The following is a 16,390-nucleotide window of genomic DNA, read 5'->3' on the forward strand; positions in this document are numbered from 1 at the left end:
ACAGAATTGTGTTTTAAACCTATACTTTGCAAAGATGTCAATAGATTTTTGTTGATGTAAAATATATGTACAATGTATTCACATTCAAGAAATGTCATTATTTTGAGTGAGGATGAAAGATGAATTGAGTTGCGTGACCGGAAGAAAGATAAAGAAGGACAAGGGTAACCTGGATGGCATAGACAGTACAAGGTACTCTGGACAGCACAGCGATACCCTGGATAGTGCCGGGGTTTCCTAGACAGCACATGGGTACCCTGGACAGCACAGGGGTAACCTGAATAGTATAGGAGTAACCTGTATAGCACAGGGGTAACCTGAACAGAACAAGGGTAACCTGGCTGGCATATGGGTAAATTTAAACAGCCGACAGGGGTACTCTGGACAGCACAGCGGTACCCTGGACAGTACCGGGGTTTCCTTGACAACACCGGGGTAACCTGGACAGCACAGGGGTACTCTGGACAGCACAGGGGTAATCTGAGTAGCACACTGGTGTAAATCTGAACATCACATCGGGTAACCTAGACAGCAAAGATAACCTGGACAGCACAGGGGGTAACCGTAGACAGTATAGGGGTAACCTAGAAAGCACAGATGTAGCTTGGATAGCAAAAAGGTAGTCTGGAAAGCAAAGGGTTATAGAAAAACTGTCATCACATGCTTATGGTGACATCAGACCACACTTATACAAAGAGCCGGGTTAATGTTTAGCCTGTGTGACACAATCTCTTGCTGACAGGGGCATATGGGACCTCTCGGGACCGGTCGGTCGCTAGGAGCGCTATTTAGTCAATGTCCTGCCTGACAACGCAACCATGAGGCAAAGGTCGACAAGACTCACATTACTCACAGGTAAATGAGTCATGGGGTACTTCTGAAAATATTTAATTTGGCAACACAAATCAGAGATAGAAAGTCACTGTGCTCACAAAATGGGCAGAGAAGTAGGATTTTTCATGCTGCTGTCTCTAGCATGCTGCTCCACCTCTGTAGCTGGGCAGGGCTTCTCTGCGAGCTTCTACGAGACGTGGGGATACTACACCCAGCTGGCTCAGCAGAAGCCCATCGACTGGAACACCACCATGGGTCTACAGGATACCGGTCAGGTTCAAAAGCCTTGTTATGACCAGAGTGTTCAACTTCACACCGACATGCAAGCTGGAAAATCTTACGCGATTGGGAGTAAGTCAAATACTTGGGTTTTGCTCGATATCCCTATTTAAAACCACCTGATTATTTGTGTGTGTAAACAGGCAATTGGCATGGGGTGGTTAGCCTCTACCAGGCTTGAGGGCGCGGCTGGAAATAGTAGAAATTGGCCAAATAGAGAGATAACACGCCGAGGGAGTTTAGCCATCCAGTGTACAGTTTGCCGGCCCACAATTTACGGCTTAAATGATCTGAACTCCGAAGCTACTGTCTTTGTACAGAAAACGAGCAGATTAGTTTTATTGCCTTTGAAGATAGCGATATTCCACAGGCTTGTGGGCCGGCAAACTGTAAACTGGATGGCTAAACTATTTCGGCGTGTTATCTCTCTATTTGGCCAATTTCTACTATTTCCAGCCGCGCCATCAAGCCTGGTAGAGGCTAGAGTCTTGTCATATACATGTACATGTAGATGCCATTGCACCTGTTAACATTGTTCTCAAAACAGTCCTAGAATACTACAAATTCCAATCAAAGACACCATTCTTTTTTCCTACACCCCTACAGTAGAAATGTATGTTCTTCTTTAATCACTTAGTGCTGGACAGCAGCGGCAAGTTCAACCCTTCAGGCCTGTTCGAAGGACAGTGGGACGACTTCGGCAGCTTTAAAGGCTGCAGGGACCGTGTCAAAAACGCCCCGGATATACCGGAGGAGCTGAGGCCGATGTACTGTGTTGTGCAATGGGACGGAATACCACCGGTAGGCTATGGGTTCAGCAACGTACCCTGTATTATTAGAGTAATGCCGATGTTTATATGGCCCTTTATCATTCACATTATATTTATGTTTACCGAAGGAAAACATGTTGTTTTTCCTCAGTTTCCTCTTCTCCAAACACAAAAGGTCAATGACCTGAAACAGACGGCTGTTACGTTACCGTGGTACCTGGTGTTGGGTTACATCATGTTGCAATTTTGTAGCAGGAGGGATTTAGACTCCTGTCTGGCCATATATATGAATGTGTTGGAGTAAGAATTAACAGAGCAGACCATATACGAAGGTAAACATTATGCATTTGCTTTGCAAATGTTACCTTTCTAGTTGATGTTGTGTTTCCAGGAGATGGTGAAAACTACTGGAGTTGAAGTCTTTACCCAAGGACTGTGTGTACCAAACACATGTAGCGATTCTGAGGTTTGGCTCCTCGCGGGCACAGGTGCGTACGTTCCCGGCGTAGTCACTCCTCTTAGGACGAAGCATCTCATTCTCTGTCTAGGTATACAACTAATCTATGAAGTTAAACATGAAACTCGTTTTCCTAACAAAACTTCTGGTTGAGTACTAGTACCAATGAGGACTTACCAAATTTTATATTTACTGTCGCGTTTTTAACAATTATTCCATAAATTACTCTTTTAAGATATTTTAATATTTGTAACACTAGCATGGTGTATTTAAGATTGTAAACGATTGTTAAATTTTATACCTATGTGTGTAAACAGCTGTATAGTCCATTTGTAATTGTAATTGTATTTTGTAACCAGACCCAACAATTCAGGCGTATGCATCTCGGCTGCCAGTGGGTCCTGGGGTTGATAATAAGAAAAATAAACCATACTGAGTCTATATTAAAGTGTTCTTCACCTCGTGCGTAAGCCACAGTTCTATACCGAACCTCTACCGGCTTACTTCATGGTACATTATTTTTATATGATCAAGGTCTTCTGGGCATAAAGCCGATGACAAGTTGGACTCCAAGAATTGTTCTCTGTCAGCGAGAAGAACAATATGCCAGCTACGGTGTTGGAGCCATCATTGCAATGTAAGATGACCTTTCTACATTTGCTATCAACAAGATGATACTGGTACACTTCATATATTACATATGGACAGTATATAGAAAACACCAGCCTTCGGGGCTGATTAAGTAATACATAGGGTTCTTATAGGTACTTTGTGTTCAGTATTTTAAAGGAGTTGTCAGGTTCAAACATCGGTGAATATGAAGGCTATGGACAGTTATCCCATACGGAATTGACAGTGAATGGGAATACAGTAAATAGTAGTAATATTTTTAGCGTTACAATGTGTCTCAATAAAGCTCCAGCAACCCAATATGAAGAACATTGTACAGGGCACAAAATGTATTTTACTCACACTGTTGTTTCAGATCCATCATCGCCGTCATACTGCTTGTATTGATGATCTCTACTCTGTACGAGTTCATCATTACCGTCGGTTTTTCAGAGAGAAGAAGGAAATCTGTTACCAGCAGTAAGTATCCATCTATCAGTCTAGTGTCAGTGTATGCTTCGTCCTATATCTTTCTGCAGCAATCATACAGTTGTGTCACGTCGTATTGAATACCTCTTTATGGCAATTGCCAGATCTTATTGAGGCAATGTCATTATGCTTTATATTACTGACAATGACAATGACAATGTCAATGAAGTTTATTGCATTTTCATGCCCCAGTGGGGTTAAATGCACTACTTTAGTGACAAATAAGGATTAGAAAACTATGCTATGCTATCTATGTCTAAACCGTACATGTTTCTTCTCTCTTCTTGAGATATTTGTATACGAATTCACAGAATTCTAATACACCATAGCTAACTAAAGTCATTATATGTAGGAACATGTCATCCTTTCTAAATGTAGATATTTTTGTTCTAACTGTATTTCATAAACAAAGGTGTTGTGTAAATCGCCGTACAGTGGACATTCTACAATAAAGTTAACCTCGTTTACTACAGGTAAGACTGGTCGCTTCTTTCTGTCCTTCTCCGTGTACTCCAACACCAAGAAGGTGTTCGACACATACCAGCCGCCAGGGCAACTTCCGGCGCTTCACGGCATCCGGGTTCTCAGCACGCTGTGGATCATCTATGGACACACGGGCACTTTTGCTTCTGTCACAATAACAAGTAAGATGTAGCCTCTACCAGGCTTTGGGAGGCGGCTGGAAAGAGTAGAAATCGGCCTTGGGGTGCGGCGAAATGTTCTCTCAACGGACAAACTCCCTTGGCATGCTTATCTCTCTATTTGGCCAATTTCTACTCTTTCCAGCCGCCTCCCCAAGCCTGGTAGAGGCTAAGTAAGATGGTCCTGTGGATCACTCAGGGGCATGTTTACAGCCATACGAGTATCAATTGAAAGAGAGTGGGTCTTGAAAATAAGGTCAATGACCTCCAGGAGGCACAGTGCCTCCGGCCACTATGATTTTTTTCGTAAATGGTAGCAGTGTGGTGACACTAACAGTGACCATGTACAGTAACTCGTGGAACTATTGCAGTACATCCGGCGCGTATACGTAAGAGGGGGGTTGCTCCAAATCGCGCGGTTAATTACTAGTACACGCGTTAACATGTCCTGTCTCCTGTCCTTGGTGCTGAAGCCGCTATCGGGTTAGCAGTACGCCGTGGGATCAGGCATAAGGTGTCTCCACTGTTATGGACCGCTTCATTAAAATGTGGGCGAATATACTACCAACAACAATCAATAAAACAATAGAATTTCAAACACGTTTATAGATTTCTTTGTTTGTGTATTTATTTATTTATTTATTTTATCACATGACGGCCAGGTAGCCCCTCAGGGTTCAGCTTGCAAGAGCTGATTTCTGAGGGGGTCGAAATTAACAAAAGTGCACAGCGTACCGTTTAAAACCCAATGAATGTCGAATTTCCAGTTATTGTTCCTATATTTCTGCAGCTAACGAAAGGGAGAAGAGAGACTTCTACTCGGAGTGGTGGGCTTTCATCAGACTGAGCATGGACAAGTCTGTCGACACATTCCTCCTCCTAAGGTAGACCAGCAAATCCTTGTGAGCCTTTCACATGCCGGAAGTATTTACAGGACTTACCAATATCAGCTGGCTTAGTACTGTGCCCCTTCTATGGTGGGGAGCCGGACTGGGACTGTGAAACGTTGTTATAATTATCCTTAAAGCTTCGCGAATGTAGTACGGACAGAAGGTATCCTGTACGTGTCTATAAGGTGCATGAGCGTGTCTTTAAACATGTTCAAATGTCATATGGCGTTGATGTGGAATCCATGTTATTCCACAGTGCACTGCTGGTGTCCTACTTGTTCATGAAGCAACTGAAGAAGAACGACGGCTCGTTTACTGGGAAGGACTTACTTCTTCACTACCTGCACCGTTACTGGAGGTTAGGATCCCCTTTTGTCCATCTGCTTAAATAATGTCACTTGTTGTTGTATGTTCATGGGTGATGGTTTCATGTCATTGTATATATCTGTACAACAGTGGTACTACAACACTCTTCACGTATATCCAATAATGGGTAGGCAAGCAGAATATATATGTAGATACATGTGAAATCAACTACCTCTGTCCATACTATCATGAAAGTTGGTAGTTACATGGTTAAAGTTAAAACTTTTGGTCCAACACAAAAAATTCTCTCACCTAGAGCTTTCGACCAGTCACTCTGGTCTTCCTCAGTAGACTGACCCAGTGAAGCTTGCCACGTGGCTTTTTTTAAGTGTGACGTCAACACTGGGTCAAAGGTATCTGGTAGACGATGTCGGCCCCCTGTCCATGTTGTCAGAACATGAATACTACCATGACTTTGTGCTGTGTTTCCAGGCTGACCCCCGTGTACGCCTTCCTCATCATGATCTTTGCTAGTCTGATGAACTACATGGGGACGGGACCGCCCTGGCAAAGTCACAGCAGGGGGTGTGAGACGCACGTCTGGACAAATCTGTTATACATCAACAACTGGTTCCATGGAGCCCAAGCGGTAAAAGTTATTACCTTGGCTAAGAAGGCTATATAGTTTCGGCAGCGTTTGTATAGGTAACGTCATGCTTGTTTTCTTTGTATATTATAAAGCTATATGCACCTATATTCATCTGTAGTCCGACGACGTAGACTCGCCCTGGCAGGGCATGTTGTTCGTAGTAACGAACCAGCTGGTAGACTGGTACAGTGGCTTTCTCCTGGGAGACGTAGAGTGGGACGGCCTTATACTACAGTTTTGTCCATGTTTAATAGAGAGAGACACTGGTCTCGCAGGGACTGCTATGAGGGGTAGGACATACTGGAATAACTTTATCAAGTGTACCTCACCGGATTTATAATCCGAAGGCATGATGATGATGATGATGATGATGATGATGATGATGATGATGATGATGATGATGATGATGATGATGATGATGATGATGATGATGATGATGATGATGATGATGATGATGATGATGATGATGATGATGATGATGATGATGATGATGATGCACCTATTGCAACCCGTGACAAAATGCATCTTTACTTGTGTGGCAATGGAAGCGGAATTTTTCACTGAACAGCGCACTTGTGTCCAATCCGCAGTGTTTCGGCTGGGCGTGGTACCTTGGTGTGGACATGCAGCTTTACATCTTGGCTCCCGCTCTATTGGTTCTGCTCTACAAGTAAGTGTTAGTATGTCTGACGTCGACCTAAGGACGATTGCTCATTACAAATAGTCAATGTTCGGTGAACATTTTCGTCTAGGCACCAACTGTTTCTTTATTCTGAATTTCAGAAAGCCGAAGCTGGGTCTGGTTTTGATAATTGTCCTTCTCGCAGGAAGCATGGTTGCGTCCGGTCTCTTGCAGCACTTCGTAGTCAAGTGAGCACCTTTAGTCAAAACGATTGGGATTTTAACAATAATTCATGCCATACATTGACAAGAGAAATACAACCTTATGTATCAATTAATGTTTTCGATTTACGTGCTTTCTGTTATGATACTTCTATCTAGAAGCGTTGTACAATTTCCATGTTCTTGTGATTCCATCGCGCAAGTGGCCTTGACTTTTAGAACAGTACATTACTGGAGCAAATTTCTGCATGTCATAAATGATTAGATAAGGGTCACGAAAATTCTATACTAAATGGTATGCCAAAAATGCAATTACGACTTTGGTGGAGCTGAATGAATAAGTAGACACAGCATGCTATAGTATTTTGATCATCCAAAGTATTGCTTTCATCATTATATTGAGCAGAACATTTACAGAATGTTTTGTATTATCGACAGTGTCTATGATTTTCCATTACAATCATATCTTCTTGTGTAAAACTCACATTGCCTTCCATCCGTCGTTTGTGATAGTGGCCAGGGCCAGGACTATTTTTCTACCGCGTACACAGCGACATACGCCCGTATGGGACCATACATGGTGGGACTACTGCTGGGCTACATTTTCTTCAAGACCGACCACAAAGTACCCAACACCCGTCGCACAAAGGTTTTTCTGTTTAGACACACTTTCAAAAAAGCCACGCTAGAGATTGTCTCTAAGAACCTGCTGTACTTTTAGAAAAGTAAAATCAGGGGATAACTTGTTATTCAGAGGTTGGTGAAAGGGTTTAACTGACTGCAATGTTGCGCAAGTGAATTGTAAATTTTCTTGTTGAATGTTGATAGGGTTAACAACGACTATCCCTACCCTTACACACGTACAGGGAATGATTATCGTTAAGACTAGAGGCGCCAACACTATCGGTATGGAAAGTTTATTTGTTGTCATTTATCAGGTACTGATGCTGCTGGGTTGGGTTTTTGCCTCAGCCATTGCCGTGGTTTTTCTTCAATACGTCGATGGCTCCCCGGCCTGGAGGACGTTTGACAGAACCATGTTCTCCTGTGCTGTCGCATGGGTCGTCTTTGCTTGTAGTGTTGGATATGGAGGTACGAGGATGGATGATTGCATCTTATTCCTTCAAATACCTGCAATATATTTTACAGCAAACTACACCCTTATTTTACGACGGGAATGGTTTCTTTGATGCATCGACTGAAAATAATGACTTTCCAAACATACTACACTAGATCCACGCCAATAACCAACTACAAGCTCAACTACATGCGCATTAATGATACGTCCCTCATACCGTACAACAGCATTATATAAGTCAGACGTGTCTGGCAGATTTAGTCACCATTAGTGTCTCCATACTAGATTCTACTTTCAGTTTAGTACCGTACAGTATATCCGGCCTGCATGGGTCAGCCGCGCTAGCCTTGCTATGATTAGCTTATAGCATTGTAGGGGCTCCACAGATTAGGATGTTACCCTGGCTGAACTATCTTTCACGCTCCATGAATCTTCACAAAACTGCGTCTTCCACCAATTTATTTAGCCTTGTAGAAGAAACTGCAACCTGTTGTGTGTGGGTTTTTTCCAGCTAGTTCTTAGAGACATTTACATTCCGCTGCTTCCTTCAGGTATCATCACGGAGTTGCTGTCGTGGAGCGGGTGGGTGCCGCTGAGCCGTCTGACGTACACTGCGTACCTCGTGCACCCCATCATCATGTACGTTCACAACATGTCCCTCAAAACACCGCTCTTCTACTCAGTCACTAACCAGGTGAGATATCATCACAATTCATGACAACAAAAATATAAAAATCTGCAACTGTATTCAGCGTGGAATGACATATATCAAGGGACCAAATCTTCAATGCTTCATAAATGACATAGCAGTTTAAGCTATAATTTCCAACACACGGGATTGAACTCATACCCAAATTTTTGAGAGGGCGAATGAGAGCGGGGTTGTTCCAAAGCACGAGGTTAAAATTACTAGTACACGGGTTAACACATTCTCACCACTGTCCTTGGTGCTGAAGTCACTATCGGGTTAGCAGTACGCCGTGGGATCAGGCCTAGGGTGTATATATACAGTGTTATGGACCGCTTCATTCAAATGTGGGCGAATATACTACCAACAGCAATCAATAAAACAACTAAGAATTTTCAACTGTACAACTGCTTCACAATAACTTCTACCAACACAGATGAACTTTCAAGATATGACTGTCATCGATATTTATGTCGAATTTGTCCTTCATTTTCTGCAGTGGTTCCTCTTCATCGCGTACTCCTTCCTGGCGTTCCTGTGCGGCTTCGTTGCCTCCATCATGGTGGAGTTGCCGTTCTTCGGGCTTGAGAAGCTGATCTTCCCACAGCGCAGAGGCAGGGACAGCTCCAAGGCACCAAACAACGCCGCCAACGAGGCACAAAACAACCAAGCTCTTGAACTGGGTACGTATACCCATGGTTTATTGTATTAGAATCATTAATCATTATGTTTATCGAAGGAAAACATATTGTTTTTGCCACGTTTCCTCTTCTTCGTCTTCTCCAAACCAAAAAGGTCAATGACCTGAACCAGACTGGCTGTCACCATAGTAACTAGTGTTAGGTTACATCATGTTGCAATTTTGCTGTTTATTGCCGTCTATTTCCTCACATGTTGTACTTTTTTCCAGTGGAATCTGGGCCTGTGCATGACTATTCAGTCCATCACAAAAATATAGAAATTAGCGGACCAGCGGCGGTCGTGGACAGTGAGGCACACTCGCAATCACTACCAGAACAAGCCGACGAACATTGGGCCATAACCACACGCACGAATGAAGAGGAATTCGACCATAAATTATAGTTTTTGAAACCGTAATCACAATGGTATGTTTCCATTATGACCATGATGAGTCACTTTTGTCCCGATCTTTTTCTCTTTTAGTAGATTATAATAAATATCCAAAAACATAATCGAAGCTCGTGGCTCTTTGGTCTCCACTTGTTTCATCATAATCATTGAATAAAAGTCTTCAAAAACTGAGTGGCGTTTTTTCTTTGTTGGGATTGCAACAACACAGTACAATTTTGGGTTAGCTAACCCTAATTTAGGGTTACGCTATCATATAGTAGTATATTTAGGGTAATACATGTAGCTAGACATAATAAAGTGTCATAGCTTGCACCAAAGGTTAAAGGTCAGCAAACCTCACACGGAATCAAAATGGCGGCGTCCAGGGGTTGTTTTGGCGTTTGTCGACAGCATCGGACAATCTTGTGCCTTTACCTCGTCTCCACCGTGGCCTTTCTGGGACTCTGCAGCGTCGCGAGAGCCAGACCTCTGGAGCAGAAGAACAAGAGCACGTCCAAGCACGGCGAGGACGACAAGCTGAGCCCGCCGGACCACCTGGACGCGGTGCGGATGGAGCGGGACGGACACCTGAACAGGGACTTCCACCAGGAAGTTTTTCTCGGGGAAGAGAAGGATGACATCGAACAGATCCCGCACCACGTCATCGACGACAGGCTCAAGGATATCTTCAAAAGGTAATAAATTAGACTGTTGTAACTGCTAGCTAGAGGATAATACATGTACTAGTAGATACACACACTTGTTTACAGTAGTAACGTCTACATAATTTGTTGATAATATATAAAGTTGTTTGGTGAGTTACTAATTGCCCCAGTAACCACACCTGTAGGTAGAAAGTGCTACAAAACCAGAACTGGGAGTTGGTCACAGCTATATTTGCCCGTGAAAAATATGCAGATATTCAATTTTGTACAATTTCTCTTATACGAAATCTATATTAGATGTACTGTAAGTTGTGTAACCAAGGAGGTCTCCTTGCTTGTGCAATTAAATTATTGTCGCATACTGATTATTAATTTGCCCCCATGTTTGTACTATGTGTATCAGGGCTCCCTTGGAAATTAGTCTAGCTTCACTGAAGCCAGTAAAGGAATCACCTAAATTTTATATCCAGGAACAATAAGTAATTTCTTTAAAAATGAGTGAATTATCTAGCAGTACAATAATATTGGAAATACTGTGATTAACTTACTAGTAGTGTAAGGATTTAAGCCATCCAAACTTTTAAGTGATTCATGTCAAATGTTACACTTTATCAAAGACTTCTGCTATCCCTTATTATTTGAATAATTATGATGTAGATTTGTTAGGTTTATTCGACATTAGGTCTTGTTCAACACATTTTATTGTTTGCTACTCTCTTTAATGTAGTTTGCATACATTGTACCATGTGCAATTGTCGTGCAATAAAGTTCTTCTATTACCTACCCTAATTAATCTGCATGTACAGATGGTATTTTGAGCCCTGTTCTCTTTTCACCTGTAGAAACAATTGCACTCTACAGTCTCTCTAAAAAAAACAAAGTTGTATGTAACTGATGCACTTTATGCCCATCTGTCTGTATAAAAAAGGTATGTATTACATTATAGTATTGTATAATACTGGATAGACATGGATTGGATAGTTTGTGATGTAAATGGTTGTATTTATTGTTTGTTGGCCAGATAGACATGGATTGCATAGTTTGTTAAACAAATTGTTGTTGTTTGTTATTTACAGGATAGATGTGGATACGGACGGCCTCCTCACACAACAGGAGCTCCAGGACTGGATCCTGAGGAAAACACAGGAACATTTCCAGGAAGCTGAACAGGAGAACAACAAACACTTCCAGGAAGTGGACCAGAACCATGATGGTAGGATGGTCAATACTGATTTGCATGGCAGGTACATGGCATGACCTGATGCCATGCTGTGTGCCTGCAAAGTTTTAACTGTGTTTTGCCGAAGGGTGATTATACTGGCTATTCAGATAAAGATACAGCTATCATAAGCTTTATCATATGCACACACTGCAGCATGGTACAAAGTATATAGTATAGTACCAAGAGGTAGAGAGCTAGTGGAAGAAAACTAGTGATAGACAAGTAAACACATAAACACAAAATTGTAAGACTTGATGTGATTGAACCATTATATGCACAAATATGCAATTCTAACTCAGTAGCATTCAACTTGACATTCCAAAAAAATACATAAATATTGCAATTGTTGCAGATGTGTGTGTGTGTGCCTATGTGTGTGCATGTATGTGTGTGTGTGTGTCTGTGTGTGTATGTGCGTGCGTGTGTGTGTGTGCATGCGTGCATGTGTGTGTGTGCGTGCATGTGTGTGTGTGTGTTTGTGTGTGTGTGTGTGTGTGCGTGTGTCTGTGAGTATGCATGGTTGCGTGATTGTTCATGTTCTGTACAGGTACTGGGATGAGTACCGTGTGTGTGTGTGTGTGTGAGTGTGTTTGTGTGTGTGTATGTGTGCATGGCTGTGTGATTGCTCATATTCTATCTGTCCCAGGTACACTACACTGGGACGAGTACCGGCTGCAGTTCCTGGAGAGTCGCGGGTACGACAGGGACAAGGTCATGGAGGTCATCGAACAAGACACTGAGATTGAGATGGACGTGGATGGTAGGAGTCAGAAAAATATTTATACCACCTTGGAAATCATCTCACGCTTAGGCTTTTTGATTTGGGTGTCAATGATGTTGTGTTTTCCAATGTACACGACATGTTAAAAAAATGTTCCCCTTACAAATAAAGTATTAATTATCCTTCCAAACGTTTGGTAGATGTACCTGTATGTGGTGTCTATCAAGAGTAGCACAGTTTTAAGCCATTGTGTGAAAAATCTTACAGAGGACAAAGACCTAGTTTGAGAGGCCTCAGATTTACTTATCACAAATGACACTAGTTACAGCATACTGTCCACCCATCACAAATAAATTCTTCTTTTTCAATGTGTCATGCAACAACTGAAGACTCTTTATTTGTACATGGTTTCAGATGAAGAGGATCTGGAGAGGGACCATGACAGGTTTCTCCAGGCAGATGAGGACCCGCGGGATGAGCTGCTGAATGAGAAAGAGTTCCTGGCCTTCCGCCACCCTGAACACAGCAGCAGTATGCTCAGTCTCATGGTGCAGGAGATACTGCATGACTTAGGTAATAAGGATGGACTTAACTGCTCTCATGATGGCACTTTTGTGAATGGCCATGGAAAATTGATAGGCACAATCAGCAGGCGTTATAAGGACATTGGGTGTTACATGTAGTTGCTTAAGTGTTGAAACCTTATGAATAACAATTTTTACTTCCAAAATTTTGTAGTTACATTTATTTTCTTTGCAAAGCAAATATTTTGGAAATAGCATTGAAACTACAGCAATGTAAATGTACTTAAAGTTTTTTTTAAGCTAAACCTTCAATGCTAATTCCAAACTTCTTGCTATACTAGTCACACTTTGCTTTCATATAATATCTTAAACCTGATTGAATACATGTGTGTAAGTAATAAAGTAATAAAAAGGTAACAAAATGGATAAAATCCATTTGGGAAACCAAGGAGTTATTAGAAAAGTCATATTACAAAATGCAAACATGTATTTGTGATGGTTCTGTGTTGTAGACATCTATCTGTGATGGTTCCGTGTTGTAGACATCTATTTGTGATGGTTTTGCCTTGTAGATCAGAACGGTGACCAGATCCTGACCCTGCTGGAGTTTGTGTCCATGCCGTACGGAGCTAAGGTACAGGAGGTGGAGGACAGTAAGGACACCTGGGTCATCGAGCGCAGGCAGGAGTTCAAGGAGGTCATGGACACAGACGGGGACGGCAAGGTCACACTCACCGAACTAGAGGTCAGAAATTACACATCTCCAATTTCTCTGGACCCTCATTTGACAGTACAGAAACATATTCTTGCTAAAGTTAGTAGTGTTACGTAATACAGTAGTACTACTAGTAGTTGCTTTCTACATGTATGTGGACTGTGGGGGCACAGTGCTATATCATGAAACTATCTTTGCCAGTTAGAATTATCAGCTTTCAAATCTTCAATAGACTTTTGGGAATTTGTGTTGGTAACAAACCCAGGTACATGCATGTACATATGTTTTATTTTGCATGCATGTTGCATGTATTATTTTTCTGTTGATATTTGATGAAGTTATGTGGCTATCATATGTTTAACTGCTTTGTAAACTTAGATCTAGTATGTATAGATTCATAGGTCATAGATTTATTGATCATAGATTTATATGCTTAGTTTTGTCTCCCTCTTGTTTACTAACTACCAACACTACAATGATATTTTGACTTCAGACTGTATTGCAATAGTGTATCTGCTGCATTTATACCATATAGGCAAGAATATGCAATAAAGATCACTCATTCATTCATTTACAGTGGCCCGTAAGTACAGGCATGCATGTCTGTGCGAATACCTTCCACGTCTGCGCGAATACCTTCCATGTCTGCACAGAAAAAACTTCCACAGTGTAGTGCAGACGAGGAAGGTATTCACGCAGACGAGGAAGGTATTCGTGCAGACGTGGAAGGTATTTGCGCAGACGTGGAAGGTATTCGCGCAGACACGCATGCCTGTACTTACGGGCCCCCGTATTCATTGATTCGCTATAACACACACTAACACTGTTTTCCTCAGGCCTACATGGATCCGCGCAGCGACCAACAGGCGCTGAACGAGGCACGACAGATGATCCGAGTCGCGGACGCCAACAACGACGGGAAACTTTCGCTGGCCGAAATCCTGGACAACTGTCAGTTCTTCATCGGAAGCAAGATGGCAAACTATGCAAAAGTCGTGCACGAAGAGTTCTGAGAGGGTCCCCTTCACTATTACATCACTGCTAGGGGATATCTGAGGACATGTACAAAATGTTTATGTCAGCTGTTGAGCTTGTTATTCCCATCAGATAGCACGTCGGCAGAACGCACTGCACCTGCGCGAAACCCGTAATGTATTGTACATAGCACTTCGGCAGAACGTCTCATATAAGGTCGTACCTGCGCATATAAGGTTAACATCCCGTCTGTAGTTTCCAAATGTTATCTACGAAAAGATATCCTTTGCAACAGGCAAAATTCTGATGCAACGTTGACCAAAAATCCACCGAAAATCGTGAAAATACAGGGTTCTGCGCAGGCGCAGTACGTTCTGCCGACGTGCTTCTTCAGATTAGGGTGACAGACAGGGAAGCACTTTGGCTGCATTATAAAATCAAAAGTAGCAAACAGGGCTGTATATATTGAGATATACTACATGTATGATACATGCAAATATTGGTGAATAGAAATTTGCAATAAAAAGTAAGTGTCCCTGTTGATACACATATGGTCACAATCTGCCAATTGTGATCTGATAATCTGAAAGACTGTCAATCATAAAAAAAAGGAGTTATGCTAAAATGTAGAAGAATAATGGTCAGTTTAAGCATAGCATGAGGTTTGAAACAAGCAAACAATTTCTTCTACACATCCCACCAAAGAGCAAACAACATTTCACAAACTGGTGCGGTTTGATTGTGGCAACTCTGTACCATTCTTTTTTGGTCTGCCCCCCCCCCACACACACACACACAAAAAATTATCTGTATCTGTGTAAGACCATTTTTGAATTCAGTATTATGAGTTTTGGTTGACTTCTTGTCAGACAAAAATACTGTAAATTTGTCTGTAAAGAGCTTGCTGTATCTTTCCTGTTTGCAGCATTGTTAACACAAGGAAGGAAAAACAGAACATACGTTTGAGAGTGGTGCATTTGCAGTAAAAGATCACCATAATAAACGCTACAAAAATGTCAAAATTTCAACATGTACAGCCATAGAAGAAAAACCAGAACTTATCACAAAAGTGGTGGCTGTAGGATGACATGATTATTGATTATATTTTTCTAAAGATTTGTGTATTACTCTAGGAAATCATTTTACACATTTCATGAAAGCCTTACCCTTTGCCAGCAAACTTAGTTTACGTCATATATTATAGTGTTCTTAACTATCATATCTAAGTTTTTTAAAACTTTTTTGAAAGGTTCTTCAGACATAATGTCCTTGGAAGATATTAGAGGACAACAGAGGAAGGATCGTACATATTGGGTGGGTTGGTGGGTGGTTGGGGGACTCGATAAACTGGCAGTGCAATTTTAGGCTTCAAATGTTCTGATTATGCTCTCATCATTTTCCAGCCAATTGCTGCAGATCAGTTTTCATGTTGGTGACACTGGTACCCCAGTTGTAGTTGCTTGTACAGAATCTGGCAGCTTTATTCTGTACCCTTTCTAGATTATCCTTGTCTTTCTTAATATACAGATCTCATATTGTTGTGGCATATGCAGGGTCGGTTGGCTGCAAGTAAGGTGCATTACTGATGGCCAGGTCTGCACAGCATTTTCAGGAGAAAGCTCACATATAGTTTCTTGATGTAATTACTGAATCTATATTCTTTACATGCAAATTGTGCAATTGTGTATTAATGGGAATATGCTTTTTTGAGTGACGTATCTTGAGAAGTACTTAAGAGGCAAGACTGTCACAGTTTACCTTTCAGTAGATGAAATCAAAGTTTGCCCTGGAGGTTGGTGTTTCACTTCCCACCATTTGTTACATCACATTGCTTTGGCATGTTAAGCTGTTGCTTAGATTTGCCTTTTTGCAAAAGATCAAGGTTTGTCAATACTCCACAAGTCTAATAACAAAGTAGTGTGATAGATTAAGTATGGTCAATGTGCCTACTTCTGTCATGAAAT

At 41.7% G+C, this 16,390-nt stretch overlaps 2 protein-coding genes across 2 annotated transcripts; both read left to right on the forward strand.

Moving 5' to 3' along the window:
- Positions 1 to 935: 935 nt before the first annotated feature.
- LOC109480109 (O-acyltransferase like protein-like) lies at positions 936 to 9,716 on the forward strand. Its single transcript, XM_019782265.1, has 16 exons — positions 936 to 1,185; positions 1,751 to 1,914; positions 2,275 to 2,371; positions 2,875 to 2,977; positions 3,326 to 3,429; positions 3,912 to 4,082; positions 4,870 to 4,963; positions 5,226 to 5,327; positions 5,768 to 5,924; positions 6,515 to 6,594; positions 6,708 to 6,794; positions 7,281 to 7,416; positions 7,706 to 7,859; positions 8,397 to 8,539; positions 9,033 to 9,216; positions 9,444 to 9,716. The coding sequence occupies exons 1-16, from the start codon at positions 936 to 938 to the stop codon at positions 9,614 to 9,616; spliced, it is 2,199 nt and encodes a 732-aa protein (XP_019637824.1). The 3' UTR covers positions 9,617 to 9,716.
- Positions 9,717 to 9,946: 230 nt separating this feature from the next.
- LOC109480057 (45 kDa calcium-binding protein-like) lies at positions 9,947 to 14,532 on the forward strand. The gene is made up of 6 exons (XM_019782205.1): positions 9,947 to 10,299; positions 11,346 to 11,482; positions 12,138 to 12,251; positions 12,627 to 12,785; positions 13,309 to 13,481; positions 14,288 to 14,532. The coding sequence occupies exons 1-6, from the start codon at positions 9,977 to 9,979 to the stop codon at positions 14,462 to 14,464; spliced, it is 1,083 nt and encodes a 360-aa protein (XP_019637764.1). The 5' UTR covers positions 9,947 to 9,976; the 3' UTR covers positions 14,465 to 14,532.
- The last annotated feature ends 1,858 nt before the right edge of the window (positions 14,533 to 16,390 follow it).

This window comes from Branchiostoma belcheri, unplaced genomic scaffold (genome assembly GCF_001625305.1).
Source record: "Branchiostoma belcheri isolate BF01 breed outbred unplaced genomic scaffold, Haploidv18h27 scaffold5, whole genome shotgun sequence".
Taxonomy (NCBI): Eukaryota; Metazoa; Chordata; class Leptocardii; order Amphioxiformes; family Branchiostomatidae; genus Branchiostoma; species Branchiostoma belcheri.

Bases quoted from the DNA above. Each gene is read 5' to 3' on its own strand.
- LOC109480109 (XM_019782265.1), top strand. From the start codon at position 936: ATGGGCAGAGAAGTAGGATTTTTCATGCTGCTGTCTCTAGCATGCTGC. The intron at 2,978-3,325 runs GTAAGATGACCT...CTGTTGTTTCAG, and splicing joins GTTGGAGCCATCATTGCAAT to ATCCATCATCGCCGTCATAC. The intron at 4,083-4,869 runs GTAAGATGTAGC...ATATTTCTGCAG, and splicing joins TGCTTCTGTCACAATAACAA to CTAACGAAAGGGAGAAGAGA.
- LOC109480057 (XM_019782205.1), top strand. From the start codon at position 9,977: ATGGCGGCGTCCAGGGGTTGTTTTGGCGTTTGTCGACAGCATCGGACA. The intron at 11,483-12,137 runs GTAGGATGGTCA...TATCTGTCCCAG, and splicing joins AGTGGACCAGAACCATGATG to GTACACTACACTGGGACGAG. The intron at 12,786-13,308 runs GTAATAAGGATG...TTTGCCTTGTAG, and splicing joins GGAGATACTGCATGACTTAG to ATCAGAACGGTGACCAGATC.